The following is a 17,059-nucleotide window of genomic DNA, read 5'->3' on the forward strand; positions in this document are numbered from 1 at the left end:
AGCAACACTGGCTGTGCGAGACACACCCAGCAACAATGGTTGTGCGAGACACATCCTGGGATTTACAAACCATTCGATCGTTGGAGGAAAGAAAGATTGAAGAGGTGAAGTCATTAGGAAGGCAAATGGAATGTTGGCCTTTATGGCAAAGAGGGTGGAGTATAAAAGTACTGTTGAGACCACACCTGGAGTATTGTGTATAGTTTTGGTCTCCTTCCTTAAGGAAAAATAGAGTTGCATTGGAAACTGTTCAGAGACGGTTCACAGGGGATTCCTGGGATGAAGGGGTTGTCTTATACAAAAAGGTTCAGCAGTTTGGCCTATTACTCATTGGAGTTTAGAAGATTCTGACGTGATCTCATTGAAACATAAAAGATTCTGAGGGGGCTCGGCAGCGAGGATAGATACTGAGAGGATGTTTGCCCACACGGGTGAATCTAGAACTAGGGGACACACTTTAAAAATAAGGGGTCGCCCATTTAAAACAATAATGAGGAGGAATTCCTTTTCTCAGATGACTGTTAGTGTTTGGAATTCTCTCCCTCGGAGAGCGGTGGAGGCTGGGACGTTGAATATATTCAAGGCTGAGTTAGACAGATTTTTGATTGACAAGGGGGGGCAAGGGTTATGGAGGCCAGGCAGGAATGTGGAGTTAAGGCCACAATCAGATCAACCATCATCTTGTTGAAAGGAGAGGCAGGCTCGAGGTGCTGAATGGCCTACTCCTGCTCCTATTTCTTATGATCTTAAGAGCCCGGAGGAGGAGAAGATTTAGGACTGGATGAATGCAATGAATCCGGATATCAACACGGTGAGGATATATGGAGGAGGTCAGAAAGGTTTTTGGTACTTAGGAGACCCTAGAGATGAAAATTTAGAGGATCAATGGCCAAAAATAATGGCTAATAAAGGCTTTCCATTTCCACAACATCTTTTGTAACTATGGGGCATCTCAGAGCATTTACAGCCAACAAAATAATTTTTGTGGTGTAGTTGCTGTTGTAATGTAGGAAAAACAACATGCCCCCCCCCCCCCCCCCCCCCCCCCCCAAACAATGAACTTTACGTATGAGAAAAGATTGGATATGCTGGGAATGTTTTCCTTGCAGTAACAGAGGTTGGGAGGGGACCTCATAGAGGTATGTAAGGTTGAGGGGCAAAGTTAAGGCGGATAGGAAGGCACTCTTTTCCATTAGCTTATTGAAGGGAGGTTCAGCAATGGAAAGTATTCTAGTGACTGTAACTTAAGGATTTTCAAGCCCCTATGGGCTGTGCTATAAAAGGGTTAACAGATGGAACATGTTTATGTATAAGGTAGATGTTGCTGTACCACTGACACTAGTCAGTCATGTGTCTCTCTCTCAGTCTTGAGAGAGGTTGGAATCACGCCCAGGTATAATATGCCTAGTCTGTAACCTGTTTAGAAGTGGCATTGATAAACAAGTTTTTAGCAGATACCAGAGTATGTCTACAGTCTGTCTACTAACCAAATCCCACCACCAGAGTTCAAGGTAGAAGAACCCATCTCAGAACATACGTGCATGACCATTAAATTGGATTATAAAATATAATCCTCTGCTGGGGAATTTGTCCAGGCCCTATATTGGGGACATATTGCTGACCAAGTTAAAAATATGGAAGTGATTGATCCAGGGATGATGTTGCCAATTCTGATACCAACAGGCAGACATTTTGATGGACCCACTATTTAAAACTCAGCTGCTCATTTTATCTGTAACATCCTGTAGCCTGATGGGTATTCATAAAGACAGCAGCAAAACCTGATGGTTAAAAGCTCTAACTGTATCAGGAAAAGGACTGCGGGAGCAGCGATGTTGCGGAGGTCTGCAGTGAAGAACAGGATGTGCAGCCAGGGAGTGAGCACAGGAACTGATTGGACAATGGGTGTGGTTATGCCTTGGGCAGACAGTGTTTGAGCATAAACCCCTGTGAGAGTCACGATTCCTGAGCATTCGTGACTAAAGTGATTGACTAGTGCTTGTCCTCTGAGTATGTGAGTTGAAGCATGAGCAAGGTCTGTATAGGAAAAGGAGAGACAAAGGAACTTCTGGAGCGATAACCGGCAGGAATAACCATCGTAAGAAGCAGTGCCCTTGGTTTGTGACCCAGGGAGGACATCAGAATCCATCAAGAGGGAGTCTGATCAGCTCGCCTCTTAACGGGTGGTACTTAGGTCCAAGTCGTGTGTTTTGATACCTCTTGTAGAATAGAGTTTTGATACTTTGTAACAGAGCTTTTGATACTCTTTATATAATAAAGGACATTGTTGGACAATGACTTGCAAGTTTGTGTTTCATCTGAAAGGTTAGTTGACCCAGGTTTGAGGTGCAACAATCTGTAAACCCAACAGCCCATACATTGGGTAACAGTTCTAAACCACTGGAACATGCCCAATAACAACGTTGAAAAGTTCTTGAATATTTGGGCTTCCACATAGAGGCATTTATAACTAGCCTTACAATTTAAAGCTCCACGCAGCCCCCTCCTCTATCACAACCCCCAAGAGATGAATTACAAAATTGGGTTAAACTGCGCCAGATCCAGAAATGTTACCCCTTTTGGTTCCTGGTGTCTAGGCTCCGTGTCTCAATCATTTCCTGTGGCAGCGAGTTTAAATTCTAACCACGGGAGAAAGATATTTCTCCGCAACACGGCAGAGTAAGGGTGTACCTTCAGAGACTCCATTAGTGAACAAAAAGGGGATTATTAGCGAGTCATGTGGACCAACAACATGTTTGCAGCTAATTCTAAATGACCTCTGCCTGGGGAGAACCCCCCCCCCCCCCCCCCGAGATGATTCCCCACTCTGAGGTCTGATTGGTCACCCAGTTCAGGTGGCCTTACTCTGCTCTGTTGCCTTTAAAGGGACAATCGCCACAAATATGCACCAAGAAAGGGTTCTCTCCCTTTCACAATCCTTTTCAACTGCCGAACAGATGCTGTCTCATACTGGGCCCTAACTCTGCACACCCAGTCATCTCACTCTGTACTCCTGACCCATCCCAGCCTCCCAGTCACCTCCCCAACCCAATTCTCCCTATCAAACCCCGCACACACACACAAATACAATCAATAACTTACTATATCATACAGTGCAATGTAAATGGAGAATCCAAAAGTATCCTTCAGTCCAATCTTGCCTGCAAGAGACTTGCACAGTTCATTGGCTGTCGTAGCAGAATCGATGGATGCTGAACAGCTCAGCCCACTCATTAATGTCACCATCACCTTGATTGGCTGCTTCAACTTGGTCGCCTATGCAAAAAGCAAGAAGAAGAGTCTTCCTGTCGATAGTGACCCCCACCCTACCCTCAGGGACGCCCCTGCTGGTAGTGACCCCCCCTTGCCCACAGTGACCCCCACCCTGCCCTCAGGGATGCCCCCTGCTGGTAGTGACCCCCCCTTGCCCACAGTGACCCCCCCTTGCCCACAGTGACCCCCACCCTGCCCTCAGGGACGCCTCCTGCTGGTAGTGACACCCCCTTGCCCACAGTGACCCCCACCCTGCCCTCAGGGACGCCCCTGCTGGTAGTGACCCCCCCTTGCCCACAGTGACCCCCACCCTGCCCTCAGGGATGCCCCCTGCTCGTAGTGACCCCCCTTGCCCACAGTGACCCCCACCCTGCCCTCAGGGATGCCCCCTGCTGGTAGTGACACCCCCTTGCCCACAGTGACCCCCACCCTGCCCTCAGGGACGCCCCTGCTGGTAGTGACCCCCCCTTACCCACAGTGACCCCCACCCTGCCCTCAGGGACGCCCCCTGCTCGTAGTGACACCCCCCCCCCTTGCCCACAGTGACCCCCACCCTGCCCTCAGGGATGCCTCCTGCTGGTAGTGACCCCCCCTTACCGACAGTGACCCCCACCCTGCCCTCAGGGACACCCCCTGCTCGTAGTGACTTCCCCTTGCACACAGTGACCTCCACCCAGCCCTCAGGGACGCCTCCTGCTCGTAGTGAACCCCCCCTTGCCCACAGTGACCCCCACCCTGCCCTCAGGGATGCCCCCTGCTGGTAGTGACCCCCCCTTGCCCACAGTGACCCCCACCCTGCCCTCAGGGATGCCCCCTGCTCGTAGTGACCCCCCTTGCCCACAGTGACCCCCACCCTGCCCTCAGGGATGCCCCCTGCTTGTAGTGACCCCCCTTGCCCACAGTGTCCCCCACCCTGCCCTCAGGGACGCCCCTGCTGGTAGTGACCCCCCCTTACCCACAGTGACCCCCACCCTGCCCTCAGGGACGCCCCATGCTCGTAGTGACCCCCCCCCCTTGCCCACAGTGAACACCTCCCTGCCCTCAGGGACGCCCCCTGCTCGTAGTGACCCCCCCTTGCCCACAGTGACCCCCACCCTTCCCTCAGGGACGCCCCCTGCTCGTAGTGACGTCCCCCCTTGCCCACAGTGAACACCTCCCTGCCCTCAGGGTCACCCCCTTGCTCGCTGTAACCCCCCCTTGCCCGCAGTGAGTCCCCTACCCCCAGGGACCCCCCTTGCCCGCAGATACCCCCCACCCTCAGGGACCCCCGCCCATAGTGACCCCCCTTTCCCACAGTGACCCCCCCAACCAGGGACCCCCACCCCTGCCCAAAGTGCACCCTCCCCACCCGCAGTGACACCACCCACCTGCAGTGACCCCCCCACCCGCAGTGACCCCTCCACATGCAGTGACCCCCCCCACCCGCAGTGACCCCTCCACCTGCAGTGACCCCCCCCAACTGCAGTGACCCCCCCACCTGCAGTGACACCCCCCACCTGCAGTGACCCCCCCACTCGCAGTGACCCCCCCACATGCAGTGACCACCACGCCCGCAGTGACCATCCCTCCCACAGTGACCCCCTTTGCCCGCAGTGACCGCCCCACACACCCAGCGACCGTCCTGTGTGCAGAGACTGCCTGGCCCGCAGTGACCTCCCCACCCACAGTGACCTCCCCACCCACAGTGAACCCTCCCTGCCCGCAGTTGCCGCCCTGCCTGCAGTGACATCTCCGCCTGCAGTGACATCTCCGCCTGCAGTGACATCCCTGCCTGCAGTGACAGCTCCGCCTGCAGTGACAGCTCTGCCTGCAGTGACATCCCTGCCTGCAGTGACATCTCTGCCTGCAGTGACATCCCTGCCTGCAGTGACATCTCTGCCTGCAGTGACATCCCTGCCTGCAGTGACATCTCTGCCTGCAGTGACATCCCTGCCTGCAGTGACATCCCTGCCTGCAGTGACATCCCTGCCTGCAGTGACATCCCTGCCTGCAGTGACAGCTCCGCCTGCAGTGACATCTCTGCCTGCAGTGACATCCCTGCCTGCAGTGACATCCCTGCCTGCAGTGACATCCCTGCCTGCAGTGACAGCTCCGCCTGCAGTGACATCCCCGCCTGCAGTGACATCCCTGCCTGCAGTGACAGCTCCGCCTGCAGTGACATCCCCGCCTGCAGTGACATCCCTGCCTGCAGTGACAGCTCCGCCTGCAGTGACATCCCTGCCTGCAGTGACAGCTCTGCCTGCAGTGACATCCCTGCCTGCAGTGACAGCTCCGCCTGCAGTGACATCCCTGCCTGCAGTGACAGCTCCGCCTGCAGTGACATCCCCGCCTGCAGTGACAGCTCTGCCTGCAGTGACAGCTCTGCCCGCAGTGGCATCTCTGCCCGCAGTGACATCCCTGCCTGCAGTGACCGTCCTGCCCTCAGTGACATCCCTGCCTGCAGTGACAGCTCCGCCTGCAGTGACAGCTCTGCCTGCAGTGACATCCCTGCCTGCAGTGACATCTCTGCCTGCAGTGACATCCCTGCCTGCAGTGACATCTCTGCCTGCAGTGACATCCCTGCCTGCAGTGACATCTCTGCCTGCAGTGACATCCCTGCCTGCAGTGACATCCCTGCCTGCAGTGACATCCCTGCCTACAGTGACATCCCTGCCTGCAGTGACAGCTCCGCCTGCAGTGACATCTCTGCCTGCAGTGACATCCCTGCCTGCAGTGACATCCCTGCCTGCAGTGACATCCCTGCCTGCAGTGACAGCTCCGCCTGCAGTGACATCCCCGCCTGCAGTGACATCCCTGCCTGCAGTGACAGCTCCGCCTGCAGTGACATCCCCGCCTGCAGTGACATCCCTGCCTGCAGTGACAGCTCCGCCTGCAGTGACATCCCTGCCTGCAGTGACAGCTCTGCCTGCAGTGACATCCCTGCCTGCAGTGACAGCTCCGCCTGCAGTGACATCCCTGCCTGCAGTGACAGCTCCGCCTGCAGTGACATCCCCGCCTGCAGTGACAGCTCTGCCTGCAGTGACAGCTCTGCCCGCAGTGGCATCTCTGCCCGCAGTGACATCCCTGCCTGCAGTGACCGTCCTGCCCTCAGTGACATCCCTGCCTGCAGTGACAGCTCTGCCTGCAGTGACAGCTCTGCCTGCAGTGACATCCCTGCCTGCAGTGATATCCCTGCCTGCAGTGACATCTCTGTCTGCAGTGACATCTCTGCCTGCAGTGACATCCCTGCCTGCAGTGACAGCTCTGCCTGCAGTGACATCCCCGCCTGCAGTGACATCCCTGCCTGCAGTGACAGCTCCGCCTGCAGTGACATCCCTGCCTGCAGTGACATCCCTGCCTGCAGTGACAGCTCTGCCTGCAGTGACATCCCTGCCTGCAGTGACAGCTCCGCCTGCAGTGACATCCCTGCCTGCAGTGACAGCTCCGCCTGCAGTGACATCCCCGCCTGCAGTGACAGCTCTGCCTGCAGTGACAGCTCTGCCCGCAGTGGCATCTCTGCCCGCAGTGACATCCCTGCCTGCAGTGACCGTCCTGCCCTCAGTGACATCCCTGCCTGCAGTGACAGCTCTGCCTGCAGTGACAGCTCTGCCTGCAGTGACATCCCTGCCTGCAGTGATATCTCTGCCTGCAGTGACATCTCTGCCTGCAGTGACATCCCTGCCTGCAGTGACATCTCTGCCTGCAGTGACATCTCTGCCTGCAGTGACATCCCTGCCTGCAGTGACAGCTCTGCCTGCAGTGACATCCCTGCCTGCAGTGACATCCCTGCCTGCAGTGACATCCCTGCCTGCAGTGACATCTCTGCCTGCAGTGACATCCCTGCCTGCAGTGACAGCTCTGCCTGCAGTGACATCCCTGCCTGCAGTGACATCTCTGCCTGCAGTGACATCCCTGCCTGCAGTGACATCTCTGCCTGCAGTGACATCCCTGCCTGCAGTGACATCCCTGCCTGCAGTGACATCCCTGCCTGCAGTGACATCCCTGCCTGCAGTGACATCTCTGCCTGCAGTGACATCCCTGCCTGCAGTGACATCTCTGCCTGCAGTGACATCCCTGCCTGCAGTGACATCTCTGCCTGCAGTGACATCCCTGCCTGCAGTGACATCTCTGCCTGCAGTGACATCCCTGCCTGCAGTGACATCTCTGCCTGCAGTGACATCCCTGCCTGCAGTGACATCTCTGCCTGCAGTGACATCCCTGCCTGCAGTGACATCCCTGCCTGCAGTGACATCTCTGCCTGCAGTGACATCCCTGCCTGCAGTGACATCTCTGCCTGCAGTGACATCCCTGCCTGCAGTGACATCTCTGCCTGCAGTGACATCTCTGCCTGCAGTGACATCTCTGCCTGCAGTGACATCCCTGCCTGCAGTGACATCTCTGCCTGCAGTGACATCCCTGCCTGCAGTGACATCCCTGCCTGCAGTGACATCCCTGCCTGCAGTGACAGCTCCGCCTGCAGTGACAGCTCTGCCTGCAGTGACATCCCTGCCTGCAGTGACATCTCTGCCTGCAGTGACATCTCTGCCTGCAGTGACATCCCTGCCTGCAGTGACCGTCCTGCCCTCAGTGACATCCCTGCCTGCAGTGACATCCCTGCCTGCAGTGACATCTCTGCCTGCAGTGACATCTCTGCCTGCAGTGACATCTCTGCCTGCAGTGACATCCCTGCCTGCAGTGACATCTCCGCCTGCAGTGACATCTCTGCCTGCAGTGACATCCCTGCCTGCAGTGACATCCCTGCCTGCAGTGACATCTCTGCCTGCAGTGACATCTCTGCCTGCAGTGACATCCCTGCCTGCAGTGAACCCTCCCTGCCTGCAGTGACATCCCTGCCTGCAGTGACAGCTCCGCCTGCAGTGATCCCTGCCTGCAGTGACAGCTCCGCCTGCAGTGACATCCCTGCCTGCAGTGACAGCTCTGCCTGCAGTGACATCCCTGCCTGCAGTGACATCTCTGCCTGCAGTGACATCTCTGTCTGCAGTGACAGCTCCGCCTGCAGTGACAGCTCTGCCTGCAGTGACATCTCTGCCTGCAGTGACATCTCTGCCTGCAGTGACATCCCTGCCTGCAGTGACAGCTCTGCCTGCAGTGACATCCCTGCCTGCAGTGACATCCCTGCCTGCAGTGACATCTCTGCCTGCAGTGACATCCCTGCCTGCAGTGACATCTCTGCCTGCAGTGACATCCCTGCCTGCAGTGACAGCTCTGCCTGCAGTGAACCCTCCCTGCCTGCAGTGACATCCCTGCCTGCAGTGACATCCCTGCCTGCAGTGACATCCCTGCCTGCAGTGACATCTCTGCCTGCAGTGACATCCCTGCCTGCAGTGACATCCCTGCCTGCAGTGACATCTCTGCCTGCAGTGACATCCCTGCCTGCAGTGACATCTCTGCCTGCAGTGACATCCCTGCCTGCAGTGACAGCTCCGCCTGCAGTGACATCCCCGCCTGCAGTGACAGCTCCGCCTGCAGTGACATCCCTGCCTGCAGTGACATCCCTGCCTGCAGTGACATCCCTGCCTGCAGTGACATCTCTGCCTGCAGTGACATCCCTGCCTGCAGTGACATCTCTGCCTGCAGTGACATCCCTGCCTGCAGTGACAGCTCTGCCTGCAGTGACATCCCTGCCTGCAGTGACATCTCTGCCTGCAGTGACATCCCTGCCTGCAGTGACATCTCTGCCTGCAGTGACATCCCTGCCTGCAGTGACAGCTCTGCCTGCAGTGACATCCCTGCCTGCAGTGACAGCTCCGCCTGCAGTGACATCCCCGCCTGCAGTGACAGCTCTGCCTGCAGTGACAGCTCTGCCTGCAGTGACATCCCTGCCTGCAGTGACAGCTCTGCCTGCAGTGACATCCCTGCCTGCAGTGACATCTCTGCCTGCAGTGACATCCCTGCCTGCAGTGACATCCCTGCCTGCAGTGACATCCCTGCCTGCAGCGACCCCTTCTTAACTGCAGTGACATTTACGCGCAATGATAACCTGTCACACGGGACAGCTTGTCTACAGGTACCACCTGTTTGCAAGGCTATCAGTGCCTGGCCCCTTAAATATATCTCAAATACTAACATGCCCTTGCTGCAGTAAACTCCAGCATCTGGCCACTATGGGGAAGGGGAGTAGCTAACCTTCCCTCTAAATTCCCACCTCATTCTTCCCACCATTCCCATTTCCTAAGCTCTGAGTGCAAGGAAACCAAATCCTTAGGTTTTTTTAAAAAAGCATCATCCAGTTTGCTTCTGGAAACTAGCCCCATCAGCACAAATTAAATGGCGAGCAAGTGCCATTGATAAACCAGTTGCTCGCTCTCTGCTCCACGCTCAGGTGAAGTTGCGGTAGTTGCCTGGCATACCTCCAGCTCCAGGTAACTTGGTGGTTCTCTCCTAGATCCATTTGCAAAGGTACGACGCAGTCGTTCTGCACAGTACGGAGCATATCCCAAAGGCCCATTGCGAATGAAGTTATGCAGATACTGATAAAAATAAACACAAATGAAATACAACATTCTTCACCTGAAATATAGAAAACATTCTCCACTTTAAATTGATAATGATTGAGTTCTGTTCCTCTTTAGCTCTCTTCTATTTAACACCACGGGCAAAACCAAGACCATTTAGCACCAACGATAAACTGGGCAAATAAATCCAAGGAACTTTGACTGTCTCCAGGTGTCAGGTGCAGCACAAGGCTGTGCTCACCCTGTAACTGCAGTGTCAGTGCAGAAAGAACTCAGGGAAATTGGGCTAAATCTTTACAAATCTCAGGTTAGGCCTGAGCTGGTGTATTTGTTGAATTACCAACACCAGACTTTAGGCAGGATGTCAATTTGGCCTTAGAAGAGGGTGAGAGGAGATTTACCAGAACGGTATCAAGGAGTAGGGTTGTCAACTGTGGCTCATCCAGAGGCACCATGGTGGCGCAGTGGTTAGCATTGCTGCCTCTAGGTGCCGAGGTCCCAGGTTTGATCCCGGCTCTGAGTCACTGTCCGTGTGGAGTTTGCACATTCTCCCCGTGTTTGCGTGGGTTTCGCCCCCACAACCCAAAGACGTGCAGGGTAGGTGGATTGGCCACGCTAAATTGCCCCCTAATTGGAAAAAAATTAATTGGGTGCTTTAAAATTATTTTTTAAAAACTGTGTTTCATCCATGGGGTTTCCCATTGTAACCACCCCATGCCGCCGTGAATGTGCAATGGCGGGCTGCGCTGCCGGTGGGGAAACTGAATGGCAACGACCAGAGAATCCACTATCCTTTTTAACGTCCCAATGATTTTTCTTAGGGGTCACACACAGCAGTGTCCTGGAGATTGATCTTCAATTCCTGGAGACTCCAGGAGGGTTGGCATCTTTACCAGAGACAAGGGACTTCAGTTACATGGACAGGCTGGAGAAGCTGCGATTGTTCTCCTCAAGAGCAGAGCAGGTTAGGGGGGGGAAGAATTGAGGTGTTCAAAATTATGATTGATACAGCGAGTAATGAGAAACTGTTTCCACTGGCAGGAGGGTGAGGAAGCAGACTTAAGACAACTGGCACAAGAACCATAGGGAATAAGAGAAGAACATGTTTTTGTTACACACGGCGAGTTTTAAAAATATATATTCCTGGGATGTCAACAACCCAGCCGGCAAGGTCAGCATTTAATGTTGCATCTGGAATGCACTGCCTGATTCAACACTAACTTACATTATTGGTAGCTAGATAAATATTTGTAGGAGATAATTTGAGAATTAGGAGGAAGAGCAGCAGCGTGGGACTAATTATTTAGCTATTCCAGACACAAAACGCTGAATGGCCTCCTTCGCTGTTGAATACTTCTGTGATTTCACACTGACATTGCGGTTACAGTGTGAATGGACCTTGAGACTTCAGCTTGTATTTGGAATGAGAAACTGCTTCCGAGTGTCTGGTCAAATAGGATTCAGTCGTAAGTGCATTGCCCGCATCTGCCAATCTCATGTTCTCATCACCCACATCTGCCAATCTCATGTTCTCATACACCCACACCTGCCAATCCCATGTTCTCATCATCCACATCTGCCAATCCCATGTTCTCATCATCCACATCTGCCAATCCCATGTTCTCATCATCCACATCTGCCAATCTCATGTTCTCATCATCCATATCTGCCAATCCCATGTTCTCATCATCCATATCTGCCAATCTCATGTTCTCATACACCCACACCTGCCAATCCCATGTTCTCATCATCCAGATCTGCCAATCCCATGTTCTCATCATCCACATCTGCCAATCCCATGTTCTCATCATCCACATCTGCCAATCTCATGTTCTCATCATCCATATCTGCCAATCCCATGTTCTCATCATCCATATCTGCCAATCTCATGTTCTCATCATCCATATCTGCCAATCTCATGTTCTCATCATCCACATCTGCCAATCTCATGTTCTCATATATCCTCCACAAAACTCAATGCCTCAGCTCACACCTGGGGATATCTTCAATCCTCCAATTTTGGCCACTTGCACATCCTCAATTTGTTTCCCTCCATATTGGTGGCCCTCCCAGGCAAGACCTTAGTCCTGGCATTCTCTCCCCAAAACTCTTTGCATCTTTCCTCCTTCAAGACTCACCTTAAAACCTACCTCTCACCAGCCCTAATATCTCTTCTCCTTTATCTGCTTGCCTGGTTTCCCCTTAATTGCATCCATATTGCTCACTTTAACCCGCCCTGGAGAAATTAGTTCCACATCCTCACCACTCTTTGGGTGAAGAAGTTTCTTCTGAATGCCCTATTGGAGTTTTGGGAACTATCTTATATTGATAGCCTCGGGATATACTCTTCCCCAGGAGAGGAAACATTCTTTCCATATCCAGTCTGTCAACAATCTTTCAGAAGCCTTCATTTTCAAGAGAGAAGAGATGTAGCCTTGTCAATCTTTTCCCGATAATGTAACACGTGATAACATTTCTGCTATCATCCTTGTAAATGTTCTCTGCGCCCTCTCAGTTAACTGGCATCCTTTTTATAAAAGCAACTTGTTGGTGTTTTTGACCGTTAGTGCCCAAGGATTCAAACCACGAGATAAGACATTAGAGGAAATTGTACATCACCCCTGGGTCTTCCTTGTCCAGTAAGAGTTCAGGTCAGAAATTCAGGTGTCCATCTCACACTGTTTACTAACTGCGGCGGCTCGAAAAGCACTCTGAAGGCTTCCAGTAGTGACAAAGGGGTTTTATTAACAAAAGGCAAAGGCTGGTAACGAAAGGATGAGTCTTCTCTCATAGGCTCTGGGATCCACACTGCCTGGGCCTCTGCCCCCAGTGCCCCGCACTAGCTCGCTATTGGCTGGGGTTCACATTTCCAGCCAATTGAGTTTGACTAGCTGGAACCAGTCCCTTCCAATGAGGCTGAGTCTGTGCCCTTCCGTGACAGCCAGGGGTAGGTGGGCCTCTTGATCTTTATAAACCACTGGTGTGTTGATGGTCCCAAGGATTTTCCCCATTGTAAGTGGAAAGCTTGGCTGTGGTACTGCTCAAATGTAAAAGTTGGGCTCTGTCACAAATATACTTGAAGGTTTGAACCCCCACAACTGCCAGCAAAGTCCGTGTCAACATCCATTTTGAAAGGGTTGGGCAGCACGGTAGCACAAGTGGCTTCACAGCGCTAGGGTCCCAGGTTCGATTCCCAGCTGGGGCACTGTCTGTGCCGAGTCTGCACGTTCTCCCCGTGTCTGCGTAGGTTTCCTCCGGGTGCTCCGGATTCCTCCCACAGCCCAAAGACGTGCAGGTTAGGTGGATTGGCCATGATAAATTGCCCTTAGTATCCAAAAAGGTTAGGAGGGGTTATTAGGTTACGGGAATAGGGTGGAAGTGAGGGCTAAAGTGGGTCGGTGCAGACTCGATGGGCCGAATGGCCTCATTCTGCACTGTATGTTATGTGTTCTATATGTCCTACTGTTCACTCTAAGGATGACTTCAGTTGTTCAACTGGACTGCATTCAATCAGTACATTGCATGCCTTTCTGCAGAGCGCTTCTCCACTATGTTCAGTGGTGCTGTGGACTGCTGCTGTTGATTTTTGGGCATTGGTGCTTGAAGATGACCCTCACGATTACATCGAAAACACACAAACTCGCGACAATGGCAGGTCACTTGGCAATGGTCCCCCCACAACAATAGCAGTCCTTCTCTGTTCCAGGTTAACGTCCTGTTCTTTTCCCGGCCTTTTGAGTTCGGTCCAGTCGAGAGGACGTGTCTCGTTCTCTGCAGTTGCTGTTGATCCTGCCGTGCACCTCACAGCCACGCTGCCCCGTACTTGGCTGACTTCCTCTTCTCTCACGCTTTGGAGCTCAGTGGTGGCCTTTTCGGCACACTCCGTCACCTGAGGCATCTTAATCACTTTTTCCAGTGTTATGGTAGTTTTGCACAGGAGCTTCTTAAGGATATTTAGATTATGGACTCCACAAACAAACCGGTCCCGCAGCATATCACTAAGCGTGTGTGGTTCTGAACTCACGGTGCTCAGCGAGCTGACAAACCTTGGCTATGAAGACTGAGATGGACTCTTCAGGGTCCCTTACCACGGAGTTGAGTATATAATGTTGGAGGATAATCGTGGGCCTTGGTTTAAAATATTCCTTGACCAACCTCTGTCATTCGAGGCTATGAGCCAAGGGCTGGAAAATGGGATTAGGATTGGCCGATCAGGTGCCTTTCATGTGGTGGTGCAGACTCAATGGGCCAAAGGGCCTTTTCTGCAATGCATTTTTCTGTGATTCTGTGAACTTAACTGTCTGATCAAAGGTCTTTCATTTGGTTGTCTCCAGAGACATGAAGTTTCTAATTAAATTGTAAGTTTGGGGCCGGAAAACTGTCAGAATCACCGTCTGCTTGTCTTGCCCTGTGATCTTGTTCGCAGTGAAGAAATAGCGGAGCTGCTCGATGGGCTAGCTCCAATCCTCAGCCCCTTGGTCACATGAGTCTAGTCTACCAATATTAGGTATCTTCACTCACATTTCGATGTTCCCAACTCTCGTTGGTCCATCTTTCCCTTTCCAATTGCTCCTTTCTTCCCCCTCGAATCACCAAGTACTGCCGACTATGATCGTACAATTTACGTTGTCACCAACGCGGTGGTTCAAGAAACACTCTGGAGGCTTCCAGTAGAAACAAAGGGGTTTATTAACAAAAGATTGGGTCGGGTCTCTCTGGCTCCAGGGTCCACACTGCCCGGGCCCCTGCACCCCGCAGTAACTCGCTATTGGCTGGAGTTTGCACGCTCCCACATGATTGGCCCTGAGCCAGTCACATGGTCTGCCAGGCCCATCCCCTTAAAGGGGCCGTGATACCACATTAACCATTAAAATGAATGGTTAACATGTTGCCCACATGCCAACCAATCCTCAGACCCCACACTGGGTTCGGAAAATCTGAAATACCCAGGAAAGAATTGACAGGGGGACAAGTTGAGACGGACCTTTGGTGATACCAACTTACCAGGGAGAAGGGAGGGTCTGGCCTTGGTATTTTCAATCACCGTGGAGCTGTGCCAACAATGAACATGGAAAGTGCGGCTTGCCAGGAAAGTGCCAACCCCTCCTTTCCAGTTTGGGTTGGAAGCTGAAAGCAGCAACATTTTAAACTTGGCTTCACGCTGCTCCTGTTTTGTCAGATTTGGCAATTGTGAAGATTGGGTCAATTGGGATCAAACACAATCCCTGCGGCTTCAAACTTTGACTGGCATCCAAGCTGGAATGGAGCCCAACAAGCAGCTAGCTGCCTTTCTTTACAATGTGGTGCACATGCCAGCCTGACATAGCGTCACCATGAACAACCCCACTCACTCAACCTCGGGTCAAGTAAAAGTACCAAAAGCCAATCAATCCATTCACAAACGGGACGGGCAGCAAACGAGACACTGGGAGAAAAGTGACTGCCAGACTATTAGCAAACAGCCACTCCATTTTCAATTACCAACTTGAATAAATTCTCAAACTGGATACCTGCACAACATGGAAGGTGGGGGTAGCTGCTGAACTGGCCTGAGAAAGAAGCAAGGGATTCTCCACATAAAACCAAATGCAGAGAGTGAAAGATTGGCCGAGGAAAGGGAACACAGTCGGACTAACCTTCATAAACCCATCTGTCGGCGGAAAGCAGCCGACACAGAGAGACATTAGAATCCACCCTCTGGCGTAAACGTTCTTGCTGTAACACTCGGAGAGCTGCTTACAGATCTGGCAGTAAATCTCATCCCTGCAAGAACGATAAGGAAACAGTCAGGTGGATCAGTCTTTTGACAGAGGCACATCTGATGCTCTTTCACTCAAACACAACGGGCAGGGTTTACTGCTCCGCCCTCCACGGGCGCGATCATAGAATCATAGAACTTACAGTGCAGAAGGAGGCCATTCGGCCCATCGTGTCTGCACCGACTCTTGGAAAGAGCACCCTACTTAAGCCCACACCTCCCAGTAGCCCATCTAACCTTTTTTTTGGACACTAAGGGCAATTTAGCCTGGCCAATCCACCTAACCTGCACATCTTTAGATGGTGGGAGGAAACCGGAGCACCCGGAGGAAACCCACGCACACACGGGGAGAACGTGCAGACTCCGCACAGACAGTGACCCAGCTGGGAACCGAACCAGGGACCCTGGAGCTGTGAAGCAACTGTGCTAACCACTGTGCTACAGTGCTGCCCTGATGGTGGGAGGGGAGGTAAAATATCCCCCCACCCCCCACATATACACTGGATCAAAAAAAAAACACATCAGTGACAAAATGGACCGATGTCATTCATGATTTAATATAAGGGATGTGCACTTGGCGAACCCGTGATTTGAAATGAAATGAAATGAAAAGCTTATTGTCACAAGTGGGTTACAAATGAAGTTACTGTGAAAAGCCCCTAGTCGCCACATTCCGGCGCCTGTTTGGGAAGGCTGGTATGGGAATTGAACCGTGCTGCTGGCCTGCCTTGGTCTGCTTTAAAAGCCAGCTATTTAGCCATGTGCTAATTATATGGCCTATTTGCCTACCTCTGTGCTTTCAGCCACTCAGACTCCGAGCCAGGCTGTGTAGGTGATAGCATAACAATCCCAGGGTGCTTCAGAGCCAGGCCTCAAGATACCAGACTGGCGATGGGGGGGGGGGGGGGGGGGGGGGGGGTCGAAATGGGCTGGAGGGCACAGGCTGGGCTGGGTGAGGGTGAAGACTGGGGAAGTGTGCACTCAGACGTATGATTGGGTGGCGTGGGGCAGTCCCAGGGGCCGGAAAGAGAAGACGGTCTAGGGCAGAGGCTCAAAAGTGGGTCAAGATCATAATGAGCGAAGAGCTGAAAAAAGAAACGCTTCCATTTAGATTTATAAGCTTCCGTAGACTGCCCATGACCGGGTCCAGGGAGGGGGAGGACATGTCAGTCCATTGTTGGTTCTGGTCATCACGGTGCTCAGGGTCTGGTCACCGCCTCACATACTTCAGTCCAAGGTGTTTCGGGCATAATACTGGGCTGCAGATGGCACAGTCACAGTCAGGGGAGGCATCTGCAGCCTGTATAACAGGAAGCGTAGGAGCAGGCACTCAATGATCTCATGGTGGGGAAGGGTCTCTAGGTGTCACTGTGAAATAGGCCTCAAGATGGAGAGGGGTAATGTCCACATGCGGCATAGGCAAATCCACCGCAGTGATTTATGGGGAAAGACAGAGGCCGCGACTTAGCGGTTCCATAGATTGTGGGCGTAAATCCCATAATGGCCACAGAATCTCACAAGCAGCCAAAACTGGGATTGGTGGCAGCGGGATCTCAGTTTGAGATCTTCCCCA

At 52.8% G+C, this 17,059-nt stretch overlaps 1 protein-coding gene across 6 annotated transcripts in view; it reads right to left on the bottom strand.

Annotated features, from left to right (window-relative positions):
* Positions 1-17,059, bottom strand: part of LOC119976212 (unconventional myosin-VIIa-like) — a 270,037-nt gene that overhangs the window by 85,746 nt on the left and 167,232 nt on the right. For all 6 annotated transcript variants that reach the window (XR_005462884.1, XM_038816529.1, XM_038816530.1 and 3 more), the window contains 3 exons: positions 15,365-15,491; positions 9,624-9,743; positions 3,103-3,276 (listed from right to left, as the gene is read on the bottom strand). Coding sequence is in view for 5 of the 6 variants with exons in the window: in XM_038816529.1 (XP_038672457.1) it covers positions 3,103-3,276; positions 9,624-9,743; positions 15,365-15,491 (421 nt within the window). In the remaining variant the exon portion in view is untranslated. The remainder of the gene's footprint in view (positions 1-3,102; positions 3,277-9,623; positions 9,744-15,364; positions 15,492-17,059) is intronic.

This window comes from Scyliorhinus canicula, chromosome 13 (assembly GCF_902713615.1).
Source record: "Scyliorhinus canicula chromosome 13, sScyCan1.1, whole genome shotgun sequence".
In the NCBI taxonomy this organism is placed as follows: Eukaryota; Metazoa; Chordata; class Chondrichthyes; order Carcharhiniformes; family Scyliorhinidae; genus Scyliorhinus; species Scyliorhinus canicula.